This window comes from Hesperophylax consimilis, chromosome 15 (assembly GCF_061612785.1).
Source record: "Hesperophylax consimilis isolate HC1 chromosome 15, BYU_Hcon_1.0, whole genome shotgun sequence".
In the NCBI taxonomy this organism is placed as follows: Eukaryota; Metazoa; Arthropoda; class Insecta; order Trichoptera; family Limnephilidae; genus Hesperophylax; species Hesperophylax consimilis.
This window is the reverse complement of record NC_142850.1, coordinates 33494730-33514895: the sequence shown is the minus strand read 5'-3', so window position 1 is coordinate 33514895 and position 20166 is coordinate 33494730. Positions and strand designations below refer to the sequence as shown.

The following is a 20166-nucleotide window of genomic DNA, read 5'->3' as shown; positions in this document are numbered from 1 at the left end:
AATGCTGAATGTATCTGGGTAACTATTCCCCCTTCTAACTATACCTCCAAACGCACTATCCATGTAGCCTGTGTTTATCTCCCACAGGGACAAGGGTATGAAACTGCACTCAATTCATTCCTTTGCTTACTTGCTAACGTAAAAGATCAACATCCCGATGACATTTTACTTGTAATTGGAGATTTTAATATGCCCACCGTAACATGGAATATACATAACAATGATTTACACTTGACACCTGAAAACTTGAACTCAACTAGTTCCTCACTTGCTGACACAATCCATTATTCTGAATTAAAACAATATAATTACATAAAAAATGCAAATAACAGAATCCTGGATTTAGTTATCTGTAATGAGGAATGCCAAGTATATCGTGCATGCGATCCTCTTGTCAACGAAGACTCGCACCACCCATCACTCAAAATTATGCTAAAAATCGATATACTTCCTATTATTCACGCCCCACCTAAAGAAATTTATCAGTTTACAAAAGCCAATTACGAGCTAATCAACCAACATCTGTCAATGACAGACTGGTCATTTACTCAGGATAATTCGGATATTGACGTAGTAGTCGATTCTTTCTACAACATTTTAAACAGTACCATCAACCAGTTTGTCCCTAAACGTATCATCAAAAAGAGAAAATTTCCAAACTGGTATTCAGCTTCTCTAATTAAAATCATTAAAGATAAACAAAAACTCCATCAAAAATGGAAATCCAATAATAATCCAGTAGACTACATAGAGTTTTCAATCAAACGTACCCAACAAAAAAACTTACAGAAGCATTGCTTTATTCAGTACATAAATTCAGTTGAATCTAATATTCTTATAAATAATAAACAACTTTGGAACTATGCTAAAAGCAAAAGTAAAACAAATGGCATCCCACAAATCATGCACCTTAAAGATGAGTCAGGCACCGGTGCTCAACAAGTGTGTCAACTTTTCTCTAAACACTTTCAGTCCACCTACGTTAATGATAAGGACACGAATGTTCCCAGTATAGTCGATAGTTTTACCTATATGAATAATCATAACCCGATTGGGAACGTACAAATAAACAATTTTTTGATCAATAAATACCTGAAGAATTTAGACATTAGTAAGGGTGCTGGCAGTGATGGTATATCGCCATACTTTATCTCAAAATGTGCAAAAAATCTTTCATACCCCCTAACTAATATATTTAGAATGTCACTAAAAGCAGGAAAATTTCCTACAAAGTTTAAAGAAGCAACTATAATCCCTATTCATAAAACAGGTTCTAAAAGCAACATTGTAAACTACCGCCCAATCTCAATTCTAACTGTATTTAGTAAACTCTTTGAAAAAATTGTCTACGATCAAATTTATACAACAATTGTTCGCAACATACAAAACCAACAACACGGATTTCTACAAAAAAGATCGGTACTAACAAATTTGGTAAATTTCACGGAATATTTAACGAGCAATATGGACAATAGAAACCAAGTAGATGTAATCTACACTGATTACTCTAAGGCCTTCGATAAAGTAAACCATTTCATTTTAATTAAAAAATTAAGTCAAATAGGCATCCATGGTGATTTACTTCGGTGGCTCACTTCATACCTTCGGTGCAGACTTCAATGTGTATCAGTTGCGGGAACTAAGTCCAGTTTCTTTTCCGTGCCCTCCGGTGTACCTCAAGGTTCTCATTTAGGGCCATTATTATTTAATGTGTATATTTATGATATTCACAAATGTTTTTTACATGCCAATTACCTAGCATATGCAGACGATAAAAAAATCTACTTAGTTATCAAATCAATCGAAGATTGCATTAAACTTCAAGAGGATCTCAATCGTCTTTTTAACTACTGTGAATCAAATAAACTTGTAGTAAATACCTCAAAGTGCAATAAATTATCATTTACACGTAACAAAAATAAAATTTCCTTTGATTATACATTAAACGGGACACAAATCAAAGAAGTAGATTCTATCAGAGACCTTGGGGTAATACTGGATGTGAAATTAAACTTCATTCAACACACTGATGCAATCATCAACAAAGCCAACAAAATGCTAGGATTTATAATACGTTTAACGAAACCTTTCCGCAACCTTAAGACTCTATATTCCCTTTACACAGCGTTCATCCGTCCCCACCTAGAACACTGCACACCGATCTGGACTCCTTTTTACCAAGCCCACATTGAAAGAATCGAAAGAATTCAAAAAAAAATTTTTAAACACATTAATTATAAACAAAACTTACATTTCTCAAATTACGCCGATTCTATTAATTACCACAAATTCAACTCACTTCATACACGACGTTTGGTTTTTGACCAAATTTTATTATTTAAAATTCTTAACAATGGCCTCGACTCACCAGAGCTAATGAATTTAATAAATATTCATATTCCAACAAGATCAACACGGCAATCCCATTTGTTTCATTTACCTACATGTAGAACTAACTTTAGAAAAAATTCACCAATTCCACGTATATGTGCCCAATATAATACTAAATTTCAAAACATAGATATTTTTAGCAATACACTTCACAAATATCGAATAGAAGTAACTCGTACGATCGAAAATTAATACTATAGTATGGAATGTATCCAGAGCATCTCCTACCCTCATCCTAAATTCCTATTCCTCCCCTCCTCACCTAAAATATATATATATATATTTTTTTATTTTTATTATATTTTTTTTTTATGCAATAAAACTCCATCTCCAATCAATATTAATATAGGAGACTCTTTTGGCTTGACTGTTTTTAACATGTATATATTTATATTTGTATTTTATGTATAAGCTGTTTGTCTCTTACCTTTACCAATAAATAAATAAATAATGTATACCTTCGCATTAGGCTCTGCCACACGTATACTTCGGAGCGGCGGTACCACGCGCCACTCCAGGCCGCCGCGCAGAAAAGTAAAGTACGAAAGTAAGGTAACGATTTGAGACTTTTCACACTTTTCTGGAGCGATGCGTGGTACCTCCGCTCCGAAGTGTACGTGTGGCAGAGTCTATTATCATAAGGGTACTAATACGGTACAGTATTATATCAATAGTTTCCGTATACATAACAAGTAAACTACCTTCAAACTCTTCTAATTACTTACCTATTCATTAGTCAAACCCACCTTCACTACAATACACACAAATTAAATAAGAAGTGCCCAGCGTTCAAGGTTTCCTCAGAGAAGCACTAAAGATAATTTTAAGTGCCTGTCCATTTTTGAAACATTACTATTAGGTACCAACTCAATAATATGCGTGTGCGTGGTACTCGTTTCCAAATTAAGAGCCTAATCAAATACCCCTGTAAAATATTTTGAAAATAGAATTACTACAGAAATATTAATTTTTCATTTTCCCGCCCCTCGCCGGTTGGCAGCACTGAGCAGTGAGCTTGAGCTGTCAGCTGCAGGTTGTATTGATTACCGGTTGAAGCAGCTTTTCTTACCCGCTTCCACATTACAATGTCGGTAATATCGGCCTTTTTTCGCTTTATTTATAACTCCGTCGCTCTATGCAGTTCAAACAAAGGTGTGATCCACTGAATTAAGACACGTTTTAAATCAAACTGCACAAATAACCACTCACCTATTTAAATATTGATTAATATCGCTGTGATAGTTATACTTTTAGGTTAAGCGGGGTAATTTTCATTTGCTTAAAAATAACCGATCGCTTTTATGAATGCTATATCAACTTATAAAAATAAATATATTTAAAAAACACACAAAACTTTATAACGAATACAAAGATTAACGATTTCAATTAACATCACTAACTACTACAGGAAGTGTCTTGTTTTATAATTTATAATAAATGACGGGAAAGACTAATTTTACTTGAATCCGCAAAAAAATAGTAGTTGTTTATTGTGTTTATGATATAAATTGCAAAACGTGCATTAAATCAAAATAAAACATTGTTTTAACCTTCAGTAAAAAGACGAATCAGTAGTTTTTTATCGTCATTAGTTTTCAATTGTATTCTCATCGATTGTGCAACCAATTTAATGCACAGACGTTATTTAAAAAAATGAAGAAGGTTTTCGAAAAATATACAGCAGTTTAGATACAATTTTCATTTGAGCTGGTTACGTAAATTGTTTGCGATTTGTCATAAAGTCTGTGAAGTAAATAATTTTATATTATTGTTCTTCTTAAATTGTGTGAATTGATTGAGTGGTGCTATTAGTGAAATTATTATAAATCAGTGCTTTTATGAACGGTTCAAAGATGTCGTCTGAGGGTTGTTGTCCACCATGGTGGCTTTTCTTCTGCGTCCTCACCCTTTTGGCTTTTTACTCGCTGTTCGATCTCGCCTATTTCTGCAGAATGACTTACACCATCTTGAAGGCGAGATATTGCAAGTCAAAGATATGCGTTTTGGAAAAGGTGGAAATTAAATGTAAGTATATATGTATTGGTGAGACTAGTCCACTGAAACTTAAATTTTATGTATCTAACTATAACTAACAGTCTATTTCCCCGCCGGGCTAGGCTGTTTTATATGACTAAACCTTAACACCATTCAACTCACACTCCTAGCTTTATTCGAATTAATAAACATCTCGATTAGCAATCCGGAGGTCGCGGGTTCAAACCCCGTCGTGGGCAAATAATTTTTATTTGATTAAATTGTATTATTTACAATTCAATCATTTAGTATAATATAAGGTATATTTGCAGCAAATTCCAGAGTGGATGTTGCTTTCAGTATAGTCCTGGTTTAAGACCACCATTCAGAACTGAAACGTTGCTTGAAGTGACTTTAACCATGTTTGGTGACCAGATCTGAATAACCAGGTAGTTTCAGCCTCACAACATACCTCAATGGGGCTATAAAATAATGGGCCATACACCCTGGCCACAATGAGTTTTGGAGCCCCCTCATTGTCGTTCCGGGGCCCCACCAGAACGGGAGCCCTTGGGCTTGCTTTCCCTTAGGGTAAAGATGGAACAGTACGCAAATGACCTCAAGTATCCAAGTACTTAATTGTATCCTGCCTCCTCGGGGTGCCCCCGACTTATATCATTTACTACATATGTTTGCTATTATAGCTCTGATAAATTACTGCTTTATTAATTTTAGCAAAATAGTGTTGATTTCTAATATTTGTTAATCGGATTCGACGCAATTCCAACATTTTTTCGCACCATTTCGGAATTTTGCACATATTATGCATAAAATATGATCTTACGATCAACGAAAAAACTTTCTAATAAATTTTCTTAATTGGCAGTTGAATAATTTACCAAAAGAGATGTTCAGGTTTTAATTCTAGATGAACCTACCTTCACGTTAATTGCTGGCTCGGTTTTTGGTGTATTATAATTATTATCTAATAATATATTTGTTTCGGAATAACACAAGAAATAATATAAGAAAGGATAGACTGACAAAGATATTTAACAATGGATATTTTTGCATATTGTCCAATCATAAATATAATGTGTGTTTATGATTGGACAATCATGTAAAGTGCAAGAGGCAGAAGCAGATTAGGTACCTATTTACTTAGTTTTCTAAATAATGCCAGAGGGAATAACAATACACTGATATTCATGAAATAAAAATATCTCGATCTAAACCACCATAGTTTCTTGTTTTCGGCCAAATTAATTATGTCCCTAACTATAAAACCCTACAACTGCCAACCCAAATCAGACATTTGAGTAGATAGGTATTTACTCACACAAAGCTGCTAGCAATTAATTAAATATATATTGTTTTTTATGTAGGGTTAAAATAGGTAACAATTGCCCGCTTACAGAAATTTCGACTTTGAATGGTGTAGATTTAGTCCTACTCACTACAAATTACACATTTTCCATTACACAACAATAACTAGTTAATATTTCATTAATTACCTATCAAATCTTTCCATCAATTATGTTTTTTTTTTTTAATTTCCGGCAACCTGGGCGTTTATTGAAATATTGGATTAAGGATTTGAAACGTATCAAATCCTTCCAGAAGTAAAAAGGACAGTTGCTGTCTTTTTTACTGCTGAAATAAAATAACATTTTTTTATCTAAAAATAAAAGCTAAATGCCCACTTTAGTGAATTCGATAAAAAAAATGTTATTATTATTTATTTTGTCGATTCACATACATATTACTAATAGAGACATCTGAGTTAGTCAAGAAAGGACAATCAAAGTGAGATGGGCGATCATAGTCTAGTTTACCCTACGCCCTTCATCCCCTTACAGGTAATAATTAGTAGAACTAATAGTAGAAGGTCAAACTTTCGAGACTGTATTAGGTTAGTATAGGTCAAATGAAAAGGTACAGTTACAATGTGGTCATATTATCGGAATTGTCCTCCTAAAAGGATTTTATTTAATGGTACGTATACATTTGCGAACCGAGCCACGAATTACGTAGCAATTGAAATTGCAATTGCATGTGGCGTTTCGCGCCATTAGCGGTTGCTTCGTTCCTTTCGCATAAGTTGAGGTTCAGCTCGGCAGTTCAGCTCGCGTATGTATACGTAGTATGAGAATCCTGCTTTTACCTCCACGAATACTGAAAACCAAATACTCAAAACGGGGAAAGGGAATTGGCTATAAGGTCAAGGTAAGACTGTAAATCGGACGTATGATAGATTCCCCTCTCTTAACAAACGTATTTAAAACTTTAGAGCACAGGCGTCAGGTGGGAATGATGTACTCGTTCTAGCGGTATTTCAATGGAAGATGCTCTGAGGAACTAGTCCTTCGGTACCGGTGAATATTCGGGAATCATGACAAACACGCCCAACATTTGTAAACGGTGGACATTTGTAACATGAGAACGGGTCGTTTTTAAGACTCAAAACAAATCTCAAAGTGAGATTTGTTTAGGACCTGGCGGCGGATGTATCTGGGACGTAGCGGTTGTGGTTGAGGCAGACCTTTTGACCTCTCCAGCCGGACTTTCTCGACCCATTGCCTTACACCGCAGTGGAAGGGATGGATTCATACGTCCGTACTCCTGGACACACTGACCCCCAGATTCCTACCCACCATCTTGCATGTTTTCTTCCCTGAACTTACTCTCCTTCCTTTCTTTGAAAAGACCCTCCCACACAGCATCCGAAAGGGAAATATTTTTCCTCGGTGTGTGGAGTTAATGTAAAAAGGGAAACAACAAATAAACTTTTCGATGGTTAATTCATTCGAATGATTGCTTCACATTTAAAACAAGTATTTCCAAATAAAATTACTATTTACCGCTTCTTGTTTAAGAATAAGTACCTACCTATTCATGAGTCTACTATATAGTTGGTATTGTATTTAATTCCAGCGTGGTGTTTTCTGAACGACATCGACACGCTATTGTACCACATGAACAACGCGCGGTACCTGCGCGAATTGGACTTCGCGCGGGCGGACTTCTACGAGAGGACCGCGCTGTGGGCCAGCATCAGGCGGGCAGGGGGGGCCGTAGTGCAGGGTTCCACAACGGTGCGCTACAGGCGCTACTTGAAGCCGGGGGCCACCTTCACCATCACCTCACAGGTCAGAAGTTCTTTCAATTAAGCCAGATAAATATTTAATTACACCTCATGGTAAGCCTTAAAATTATACTTTTATCAAAACCATCAATGTATATTGAAGAGCAAAATACAAAGGACACTTTTGGTACCGAAATGTACGACAAACTTTGCTCAAAGACGTTATTATTATGTTTACAAACTGTCAATACAGACAAGGCCGGTATGTGTTTGGTGTTAGGTCAAATGTGTGTTTCTATTTGGGAGGCGGGTATGAGTACCGCTGCCCCGGGAGCCATTCATTGAATAACCAACACTTCTGCCAGGTCACCCAAAGAGCTTTGCTACGTTCGACACGCTAGGGTGCTCGGGTTTATGGAAGTGAGGATTGTATGGGTCTTAGCGGCGGATACGTCTGCCTACCTGCTGTGTGGCGGGCTGGATTTGGAGAGACTGGTTGAGGGAGATCTTTCTACCTCTTCAGCAAGACTCTCTCGACCTATCGCCTTGCACCGCAGTGAGACGGATGAATCCAAACATCTATCACACCTGGACACGCTGACCGCCAGATTCCTACCCACCCCTGATCCTTCCCAGATCTTCTACCCCTTGTTCTCATTCCTTTCCTTAAATAAAACCCTCCACACAACATACATCTGCCAATCACTGTTAGAATACGGTATTATCGGATGGGGCAGTGCAAATAAAAATATACTAAATCCACTAATTAAAACTCAAAAAGCCATAATGAAAATTATACTGAAAGTTCCTGTAAGAACCAGAACTGACGAAATCTTCACCAATCTTAACATCATGTCAATTAAACAACTATATTCTAAAACTATACTCATTTACATTCATAAGTACAAAACCCAAGAAATAACAACAAACACGTACAATAGAAACACTAGATCTTATGGTCAAAACTTATCCAACAAATAACTACTAATACAACTTTTGGGCAAAAAAGCTTCTTATATCATAGTATTAAACTCTACAATAAAATACCACTCTCACTCAAAAACCTCAACACTTTAACATTTAAATCTCAAATAAAAAGCTGGATACTTAACATAGGGAGATCTGAAATAGAAAATTTACTAATATCAAACACAGACTAAAACAGGATCAACTGAACTATACCAAAAACACTATCGTACTTATTTTAAAATTATTTAAAAAAAATATACTACATGATATGTTCATAATTAAATTCATATGTAACTTTGATGTAATCTTAATTTTCTTATAATTAAATTATACATAATATGTAAATGAAATCCTCAGCACGGGAGATTCCAGTGAGGATATCATTATATCTATTTGTTACAAAAAAAAATATAATAAAACACTTATTATTATAAAGATTACATAGGCTCTGGGGGAAATTATTTTCCTCGGGGCCTCCTGTGTGAAAGACCGTGAAATAGAACATGTTTTCTTGCTACCGTCCTGCATTTTCACTGTAAATTATTTTATTTCTTTATATAATCAAAATGTCGTCTATTCTAACCATATATCTAAAAGTCAATTATTTTTCCTCTTCTTTTACACACTACATTCTTCATAATTAATTCTTCTCCTCCACATATTTATCAAATTTCACATAATACCTAATCAGCTGTAAATAACATTGCAAAAAAATATTTGTCATTGTACATTCCTGTACCCTCAGAACCCTGTTACACCTAGTGAGGTAGGTAATGTAAACCATACAATTAAATTATATAGAAAATTAATTATGGTACCTACTAATATATAGTTATTTTTTTGTATGAAAATGTAAAAAATATATATCAATTAACGCCGATTTATCGGCACTGAACTAACTATGAGTTCTACCGTCATAAAAAAAGCAAAAATATTGCTAAGCAAAGGACTGAGCCCGGTTGGGAACCCGACGCCGTGGACCGCCTACTAATAGATAGTTCAAGTTCGATGTGGTCATTGGTCAACTCTATGATGTTATTTTCTTCGAAGCCAACGGAAAAGTTCAACGTAGATTTCTTAGACACAATTTTTTTTAAGAGGAAGCTACAAGCCAAAAATGTGCATATTCTTGGTATACCTTATATCGTAGGTATTAGGCATTAAAATCGTTTGACAAACGGAGTCTAGAAACGTTCGATTTCAAGCAACAAACTGGTTTTTATTTATTTTGTAAATAATTTTATAAGAAAGCAAAAAAGTTAATCAATTGTAACTGTCACAGATAATCTTAGCTATTATACTATTTATTTTTTAAAGTTATTTCGTTAATGCGTTCATATATATCTATTGAAAAAAAAATTTTTTTAGTAGTTTTCATTTATATTTTTTATTGAGTAATTTATATATTTATTTGTATTCTACTCAAGCGAAGCGATAGGAAAACCTTTAATTTATCTAAAGCATAAAAGCATTTTTTGTTTTCATAATGTACACCAATTCGTTATTAAGATTAATCAAAATAGTGATTTGGCATTAAGCTTCGCCTTAACTCTTGTGTAGAGAACCTGTAGACTGGAGAACTGGAAGAACAATATGCTTTATAACAAACGAATTGTTGCTGACCTAGTCTGCTATTTTCAAAACAAAACATAACATTGTTTGATTGTCTGACAGTCAATTTTAAAAAATAAAGGCGCTATTAATATTGTATTAGAGAGAAAAATCGATTTGTTGACTAGATGATAAGTTTTTTTTATGATAAACTTTCCGCGGAATTGATTCGGCAGCTAAATAATTTTTGCCCACATTTTGGTGCCAGTTGGTGGCTTCCTGGAAAGAATCCAACCCCCCACAATAAAGCATTGATTAATAAACCTTATCGCATCACAAATAAGTATTTATTTTACTGACATAACTAAGTACCTACTGACAAATAAATTGATTAATATTTTCAAGGTCTTGTACATTTTGAATGCGTTTAGATATCTAGCGGCATTTTATCAAGTAATGAGTGCGAAGCCCATTTATTTACACTGGACTGAAATTATTACTATATTACTGAAATTATTACTAAACTATTTATACTGGACGGAAATAAAGGTAAAAAAAGCAGGGAAAATCAATGAGGTTCTGATAGTTATCGGTACTGAAAATGTCCATTTTTAAATACATATATTTGTATTTCGCTGTTGACTTCACGTTAATGAATAAATTTAAATCTTGGAAGCGGAAATTGACCAACTTCCCGATATCCGATCCAGCTACTAGGCAGATAGACTCTTTGTCGATGGCAATGCATTCTACAAATGTTAAAAATGTGTAAAAGCCATTAATTTAGAGTTTTTCGTTCTTAGCATAGGAATCGAACAATACTTGCATCAAAATATTATTTTTTCGTTTATGGCAACTACATCCGCAAATCTTTATACTGTGTACAACCTTGTTTTATTTTTGTATATTTTATTTAGCTGCAATTTTTTAACATAATGTTGTTGTTTTGTGATTCTAAATCAATGTTGGTAAATTAAAATAATATGATGTTACGGCTTGTATGAACTAACATTATTCTATTAGTAAACCATAGACAAAATGTATTAAATAATTTAGCAAAAAATTCAGGTTAGCCTAGTGTGGCAGGCAAAGATATTAGAAGAACGAGATATGCTATGTTGGCCGCCGGACCGTAGGCGGAGTACTACCTAATTAGGGTACTTTGAATACTATCGGGACGTGTACGCACAGAAATCTGTTCTATGTATTAGTGCGGATACCTTAGCGTAAGCGAAGGTGTGCAGTAGTATTGGTGAACAAAACCGGCGACACTCGGCAAAACAATTCCACACAGTATGAACTGCTCATAGCACATCTCGTTCTTCTAATGTCTTTGGTGGCAGGTCATACACAACTTTAAAAATATGCCACACACAGTGTCCGGAATCTCGTATGGTACAAGCGTAAAACTGCTGAAACTGCTGAATCTGCATCAGGTTTCGAGTAGATTTTACTGTACAACGTTTTTGATTTGAGTAAACCGAGTCTAAAGTTGGATTTTTTAAAGTAAAATCCCATAAGTAAAAATCGGTCGCTATGAGGTTAATGTCGGCTGTTTATTATTGTGTAATGTCTATCAGAAAATTACATATATTTTCTTATGAAATAATCAATAAATTAAAAATTACAAAATCTCCTTAAATCAGCTTGCCTTTTTTTTATTTTTTATATTAACTCCACACAGGAGGCCCTGAAGAAAATAATTTCCCTCAGGGCCTATGTCATCTTTGGGGATGCTGTGTGGAGGGTCTTTTTGTGGATAGGAAGGAGTGAACATGGGTCTTGAAGAGTCCCATGTTGTAAGAGGGAGGAAACATAGAGGCCGGCAGTTCGTTCCACAGCCGAGCTGTTGAACTTAAGAACGAATCGTAGAAGCGACCCGTTCTCATGTGACAAATGTCAACCGTGTACAAATGTTGGGCGCGCGTTTGGCGTGTATCCCGACTACGCACCGGTGCCGAAGGGATCAATGACGCTAGTTCATCAGAGCATCTTCCATTGTAATACCGATAGAACAAGGACAGCATACCTACCTGACGCCTGTGCTCTAAAGATTGCAGTCCGTTTGTTAATATTGGGGAATCAAGTGTTTTTTCAGGTATTTAGGGGCTCCAGACCAGAGATGGCTGCCAAATTCGACAGTAGGGCGGACTTGCGATTTGTACAGGGTCAGCAGTTGTGTACTATTAAAGTATCTGCGGGCCCTGTACAGTACGCCCAGCTTCTGAGAGGCCAACTTTACTCTGGCTTCGATGGAGCCCCCGTACCTTAGCTGGTCACTTATAGTTACACCAAGCATATCAATGGAAGGCCTGTTCGGAAGATTGCTTCCGTTGAAGGAGACTAGATTATCATTTGGATCCCTTTTAGACGTAATCAGACAGGATTGGGTCTTTGTAATCAGACAGGATTGGGTCTTTGCCTAGTTAAGTGACGGCATTCGGCGCTAAAAATATCATTTTTGCGGCATTTTAAAATAAATAAAACCATTCTACACAATGTTTTATGTGATTGCCGCACAAGAATCTATCAAGAGTCTGGAGACAGTGAGACTATTGTATCCTTAATAAATGGGGTATTCTGTGAAACTGAAGATAGCGGGGACGGGAAGGAGGGATGATGAAGAGCATAGAAAATAAATATAATGTTATGCAATAAATCAAATAATTTTTATATCCTTACGCCCGGATTTGGACCCGCGACCTCTGGATTTGTAGGTGCAAATCTTAGCCACTCGACCACGAAGGCCGCCTGACTGTATTATCGCGCCTTTTGAATTATACTTGTTATGATGCTAAAGTAAATACGTTTGTACCTACCTATTACCTGAAGTGCTTTCCACAATGCGAGAAAATCGTTGCGAGCCTCGACATAAACCTACAATTAGTTTGCCAGCGGGAATGAGCAGCGGGCGTAGGTACTGTATCTGCATACCTACAGTGTAAACTGGCTATAACTGAGTATGGGATCTTATTGATTTTCTGTCTTGGCAATAAATTCAATGCCAACAATGTGCATTATTATAATCTTATCGAAGAAAATACGTCATGAGTGTATTACGTACGTTCATAATATGTAATAAGTGATAGATTGTATCAGCGGCGGCTCGCCCCCTTTGCTAATGGAAACTGACATCGATTTTAAATGTACTAAGTTCACATACTTCTCATTGCTGAGAGCTAGAAGATCTATGTCACAATTTGGAGAGTTTAGAATGACTTACGGTTATTTGAGAGCCATGAGAGATAGTTTTTGATGCAAGTAGTCTACGTTATTCGTTATTCACACATTAAAAAAAAACTTTTTTTTTCGTATAATACTTTTATTTTGAGATATCTTTAAAAAAAATTTAAAAAAAGTTTGACTGATTATTGAACCTTCCTACCCAGGCACTGTACATTTCTGGATCACTGATATCTTCAATTTCCACATTCCACTTCAGTTGCCACATTCCACTTCAATTTTCACATTCCACTTCAATTTCCATATTCCACGTCCATTTACGAAAACAAAAGTGAAATTCAAATATACGTATTCAAAGGTGATATTTTAGGACCGTATTTACTATTTAATGTTTATTTATTTGATAATTTACTATTTTAAAAAATACACTAAACCAGCACAATAGCATGAGAAATCGAAGTTAGCTAATTAAAAAAAAATACTGATGGCAAAAATTGTTTATATTTTCCAATGTTTTTATTTTTGGCTATGATCAATAGCATCTCAGAATATGGAATTTAGTAGATGTGGCACTCGAAGAACTGATCTAAATTGTCAATTGAATGGAAATTCATAATATCTTGCCAATATGCCAATATCTTGAAACTAACACCTGTTTTTTTTTTAATAAAATCTTACTATGATATTATGGCCCACCTTTTGTTGGCCTATCAGTTTCAGCCTTTGGATAGCGTTGACTTTTAAATAAATTCCTGTCACTTTTATTTATGTTCTAATTATTGAATTAATTTCGTGAGCTCATTTTGAATTAAAATTAAAAATAATTTCTGGAGTAAAATAATGTTACACCGTTTTAAAAACTACACTATATGCCATGTTTTTAGCATCGTATATATTTTTATATTATGAGTCGAAGTTAATTAATAAATAAATTTATCTCCTGAGTGAAGCAAAAATGTTTTATTTTTATTTTCCAATGGTATAGGCACCTTCAGTTTTATTTTGGACTATGGTGTAAGGCTATTCAGGGGTGTGTTATAATAATTAGAACCTTAGAATATGGAATTTCGTAGCTGTAGCACACAGAAAACTGACCTAAGGTGTCGATTTTTATCGAAATTCACGAAAGTGCCAATATCTCGTAAAACAGCGACTTTTTACTAAAATCATTTTATGATATTCTTATCCGTTATGAATTGGCCTATAAGACCTCCAAAGGATAACGTTTTTGAACACCCTGTGTGTAGCGCAGCTTCCTTAACAAATAAACAATCGCCTTGAATTACAAAATAATTAGAAAAGATAGTATTTACCTAGATTGGTAACAATCCTGAAGAATAAAATCATCTCGTGGTTATCGAATAGTACCGATGATTTGTAGAAATATGGCGTCTATGCCGTAAATTATTAAGAAATGTTGTCATTTCTGAAAACAAACGGTTTATAAGTAAGAGTTCGGTAACAAAACCTAACAACAAATTCTGAACTTTTAGTAGGACAGCATTAAATGTTTTTTTGTTTAAATAATTGAATTTCAGTATGGCTAAATAACTTAATAAAATGCCTAAAAAATAACTTAATAGAAATACTAAATAACTAAAAAACGTTGAAAAAAAATCAATATTTAGACAACCCTAAGTAGGACATTGAAATTTGTTTAGAGGGCAAAAATCATTTTTTTAAGAATAAAATGTTCCTTTAAGATAAAATATAAAATTATTAATCTAATGAATTGAACCGCAACAATTTTAAAGTGGTGGAACATTGCCAAGTTCTCTATGAGATTTTTTTTTAGAAATGCCTAGATCCATATTTAAAAATGTTACAAGAGGAAGAGTATTATTTAAAAGGAAATGCTTTCTTGCAGGCCGTGTATTGGGACGACAAGACCATCTTCATGGACCACGAGTTTGTGTCTCCAGACGGGTTCGTGAACGCGGTGGCCACCTGCAGACAGAGGGTCATTGGCTGCGAGGCCTCCGCGGTGGTCACTCTCCTGCACCAGGTGCACTGCGGGGGGCTGTGCAAGGCCATGGTGCCCACTGAGATTCCCCCAGAGGTGACTCCATTCTAATTATTAATGATATTTTCAATTTTCTTTTAGATGCTGCACTTTCTTTCCTTGTTTACAGAAGTGACGGGTATTAAATTTTTAAGTCACTTGTGATGAAAATTATAAGCACTGTAGGAAAAACGTTTAAACATTTAAAATATAACTGAAATCGACACGCTAAGATCGCAAAAAAAATAAGTTTTTTGGGTTCTCTATGCGATGTACATTCACTAGATTCCCTCTTGTTTGGGAACCTCTGATCTCTGATCTAGAGCATGATATGAACCTGGTGATCTAGAATTAGCCTAGATCACCTAGAAAATTAAAATATATATGTAACGTAGCTTGTAACCTATGTTGGTCGCTTACGTCTGACAACGGCGACACTATTTTATTTTGTATTTATATAATGGATAAGCATTTTTGCCATTTCAGATTGCGGCCTGGGTAGAATCAAACGACATTTCGTCTGCCAAACTCAGGAAGAATGTGTGCAAAATTTGCGACCCGGAAAGATGCCAATGCAATACTCAGCTTCCCCCCAGAGTCGGACTGAACACTGAAAAACCCAACGGACACGTGTAAACAATACTATTATTTAAATACCTTATTTGGCCTAATGTTCATAACACCCAACTAACACAGGCTTTTAATGAATATTATGGTATTTGTGCATCATTTAAAATATTTAACCCATTTTTTATTACTTGCAGAAACTAACAAATTAGTTATATAGAGCACATTATTTGTCGAAGCTACCGATGAACACAAATTTGGGTATGTTTACGGTGATCATAATTCGAGTTTAATTCAAAAATAACAGTGGCTTAGCGAGAAAAAACTCCATCAAATTAATATCAGCATTTACATAATAGAATACGTTCCGGCGGATGGGATAAATCTTCCCATTTCCCTTGCAATTTTTTGGATTTTACATCATGTAGTGCGTAGTGAAAAGACAGTTTCCAAATTATTTTTTGTAATATCATGCTAGTAAGAATATTCCTAAATACATTTCGAAACGTAATATCAAATCGTGGTGTTCTGAGGCGGTCGCTACGCCACTGTTCAATCCAAAATTATAATTATACTAAAATGTGTTTTGTAAAATCAAACACTCCTTTTTTGCTCTGCATGCTTTTTCATATTGTGTAAATATATCCGATTTTTCACAATCATCATCAGCATTACCATTATAGACTACTCTATTAACAATAATGTAAACTATTTTTTATAAACATAAATAAATTATTATTTTGGAAGCTGAAGTTAACCCACTTCCCGACATGTGATCGAGCTGAAACTTTGCAGATAGACTCGTTGTCGATGGCAATGCTTTCTATTAACTTTTGGTGTCAATCACCCAAACACACGAGGACATATACTTATTTCCCTAAAATCTGACGAAAATACAATAGTTAATATACTAAATAACTTTCAGTCCTAAAAGATCCGCATCCGGTAGCGCGATCAGTCCCTGGGAAGGAAGGTTCAATCCTTAGCCAAACCATTATTATGTTTCAAAAGACATTTGTTTTTTACAGGTTGATTACTTATTGCCAACTATTTTTCCTACTACTTCTAGTTCAATATTTCATTGAATTTATAATTTATTTAAACATTCACTATTCGCCATTTTCACAACTTCTTTAAAAAATTGAATCTTATATGTTCCAATCTATTTAAGAACATTGTATGATGTTTTTTTTGGTAGCCGAGTTCTTAGATAAAAAATTAAAATCTCGCCTACAGGTTACCGCTTACAAGTTACTAAACTAATTAGTTTGCTTACAAGTTACTAAACTAATTAATTTTCTTATAAGTTACTAAAAAGTAGTCATAATAAAATAAATTTACTTCACATGCTTTTTTTTAAAGATATCTTTTGATAGCTTTTGCTGTTGTTGTTTTTTATAATACTTAAAATGGATTAGGTAATGTTATAACAATATTTTTTTTGTGAATTAAATTAAATATATATTTGAACATTTAAAAAAATCATAAAATCATGTAACCCTAAAATTTCATGTGATAAAATGTAATGAATTCTTTTTTATGTTTTATTCTGTAACTGTACAGATTATACAGGGTGTCCGGAGGTAAAGTCCACTAACTTCGGGAGGTGATTCTACGTGATGGTAGAAGTAAAAATATAAATAACTTTTTTGATACTTTACCCTCGGACATTCCCCGCACCCCTTACATTCTTTAATTTTTAAAATTAAACAAATATTTGTAATTATTACATAATAAGTATTTATATGTAGTTTAATCTTAAAAAAACATTTTCCAATTATTTATTTGTTTTTTTCATGATGGCAGTACCATTTCTGTGGAGAGTTGCAAGGAAAATAAAGGTGATGTAGGAAATTCAGAGACGCCACAAAAAAGATACTAAACAAAACCTTTTTAGAAAAGAGGATAACGATACGAAAATGATATTATTAATAACTTTATTATTTTCAACTTGTTGCATTTCTGTGTTTTATTACAAAAAAATATTATTTGTTGGAACTTCAGCACTCTTGTTAAATAAAACTGATATATATTATAACACTTAGTATATATTATAACACTTTTAATATAATTTATAACACTTATATTTATTACAACACTTACTATATACTATAATACTGATTATATATTATGAGACTTATTATATATTTAAACACTTATTTTATATTATGACACTTACTATATATTATGACACTTATTATATATTATGACAATTATTATATATTATTACACTTATTATTTATTATGACTATTATTACATATTATAATTTTTTTTATATATTATGACACTTACTATATATTATAACACTTATTATATGTTATTACACTTACTATATATTATAACACTTATTATATAATATAACGAGGTAGGTTTGAATTCGCAATTATCATTATCTACGAGTAGAAAGTAGGTGGTAGGAATGAACAAATACTAAACGAATTTTGCTTTTTGACTTACTTAGTTATAAAAACTGCACCTGTAACGAAAAAATAAATCTTAATGTTATAAATATAGATAAATGATTTCAATTGCATACAATTACTTAGATAAAATATAAATAAAGATGTATTATTTATTTTAAAACAAAGCAAATAGAATAGTTTAAAAATTAAATGCGAAATTTGTGATTCACTATTCTCATGAGAATCAGTGGAAAATTTTAAATTGGGAGATACAATTTAAAATTTTATTGAATATCTATTAAGGTATTACAAAAATTTTTAAGGCATTTAGAAAATGACATGTTCCTTCTACTAATTGTTATTGAATTGATTTAAGTATTTTTTTTGTTGCTAGACAAACTGTGATTTATAAAGTTTGCCTTTAGCCTAAAAGGCGCACTATGTTTTTAGGTAAAAACACAGTTTTCGCTAAATTTAAATTAAGTAGTTTTCAATTAACCTGTATTACACAGCACTTGCTAAAAACTATTTATCATTTATTAGATAGTTAACTAAAATATTATTTATTTTGTTTTAATTGTGATCAATATAAGCTAATGTTTTGTTTACCGTCGTGTATGAAATACACTAAATAAACCTTTAATTTGTATTATATTCGTCGTTTTCTTTTAACCCCATATTATAAGATGTTTACGAGAGATGGGTAGGCTGACAGAGATATTGAAAGAAGGGTAAATGCAGGTAACTCCGTTAATGGAGGTACAGATGTTCTAAAACTGCTTTCATAAACAGTTTTATGCACTTGCTAACGGTAGTTTGCCCTATCGCCAAGAAGTGATCTTGGCCTACTCCACGTTGGTAGCTCCCTGTAGCAAAGAAGCTGATGGGTGCGAGTATCTGTCAACATCATAAATAATACAACTAATTAACAAACTTCACTTTTGATCATTTTAATCACTTTATTGTGAAAAATTATCATCAGCAATCGAAACAAATTTATTTATTTCACGTGGTCGTTCCAGTGGTGGATAGATTTATATTGTGTTTTTGTTTTACTAAGATATCAATAATGTTTAATACTCTCACTTTAATGTATACTGGAAGTCCTAATGTATTTTTTGACACTAGAAAAGGAGTTAATTCATCAATGAGATCTCTAGCCATAATGCGAGATATTCGAAACAATTGTCTGAATTCCGTCTCTGCAAGTTCGAACGGATTCAATTGATCGCGTAAAAGACGCCTTTCAATCCTACGATCTTCCCTAACCTGCCTCCTTTCATTGAACCAGAAATTTTGCATAATGAACGACATTATTAAAAAAAATATGTATATCGACAGCCAACCAAAGTTTTAACTGACACTCAAGACCCCACGTTATATTCGGCGGGCTTTTAGCAACCGTCGGTCGGAAGTTATCCTATCGATACATTCTCATGCTCGCAATTTTAACGATACCGTCGCTACTTTGACCATAGACAAGAAATTTTAACAATCGTCGGTTGTTATATTTTGATCGTGCTAGCATATGTCGTTAAGTGCTCATTGATGACGTATTTTAACGATATCGTATTGCTATAGGGCTATATCGACTTCTCATGCTAAGGCCCCTGAACGCAGTTAGCGCTATCAAAAAATGTCCAAAGAAGCGAAGTTAGCAGTCCACAATGAAGTGCTGGTACCTACCCTGATGTATGGATGTGAGGCATGGAACTGGCAAAGAAATGATGAAAGTAGATTAAATGCTGTTGAAATGAGATCCCTGAAGCGTATGTGTGGTAAAACCATGTTTGATCGTGTGAGGAATGTGGAGATCCGCAAAGAGTGCAAGAGAGATGTAAGCGTAATGAGTAAGATTAAGAAAGGGACGCTTAGATGGTTCGGGCATGTAAAGCGAATGAGCGAAGATAGGAGTGTAAGGAGAATATATGATGCAAATGCGAATGGCAGCAGAAGTCGGGGACGCCCGAGGAAGACATGGCACGATCAAGGGAATCAGACACTCGAGTCGGGCCATGTCAAGAGTCAGAATAATAGAAGA

At 34.1% G+C, this 20166-nt stretch overlaps 1 protein-coding gene across 2 annotated transcripts; it reads left to right on the top strand.

The window, feature by feature from the left end:
- Positions 1 to 3423: 3423 nt before the first annotated feature.
- On the top strand, positions 3424 to 18619 carry LOC149417646 (protein THEM6-like). 2 transcript variants are annotated; one of them, XM_089640484.1, is made up of 6 exons: positions 3424 to 4416; positions 7300 to 7514; positions 15021 to 15212; positions 15642 to 15787; positions 15920 to 15983; positions 17529 to 18619. In XM_089640484.1, exons 1-5 carry the CDS (start codon positions 4230 to 4232, stop codon positions 15924 to 15926), a joined length of 747 nt encoding a protein of 248 aa, XP_089496610.1. In that variant the 5' UTR covers positions 3424 to 4229; the 3' UTR covers positions 15927 to 15983; positions 17529 to 18619. The 2 variants fall into 2 exon arrangements, with proteins under 2 accessions (XP_089496610.1, XP_089496609.1); XM_089640483.1 differs by lacking the exon at positions 15920 to 15983.
- The last annotated feature ends 1547 nt before the right edge of the window (positions 18620 to 20166 follow it).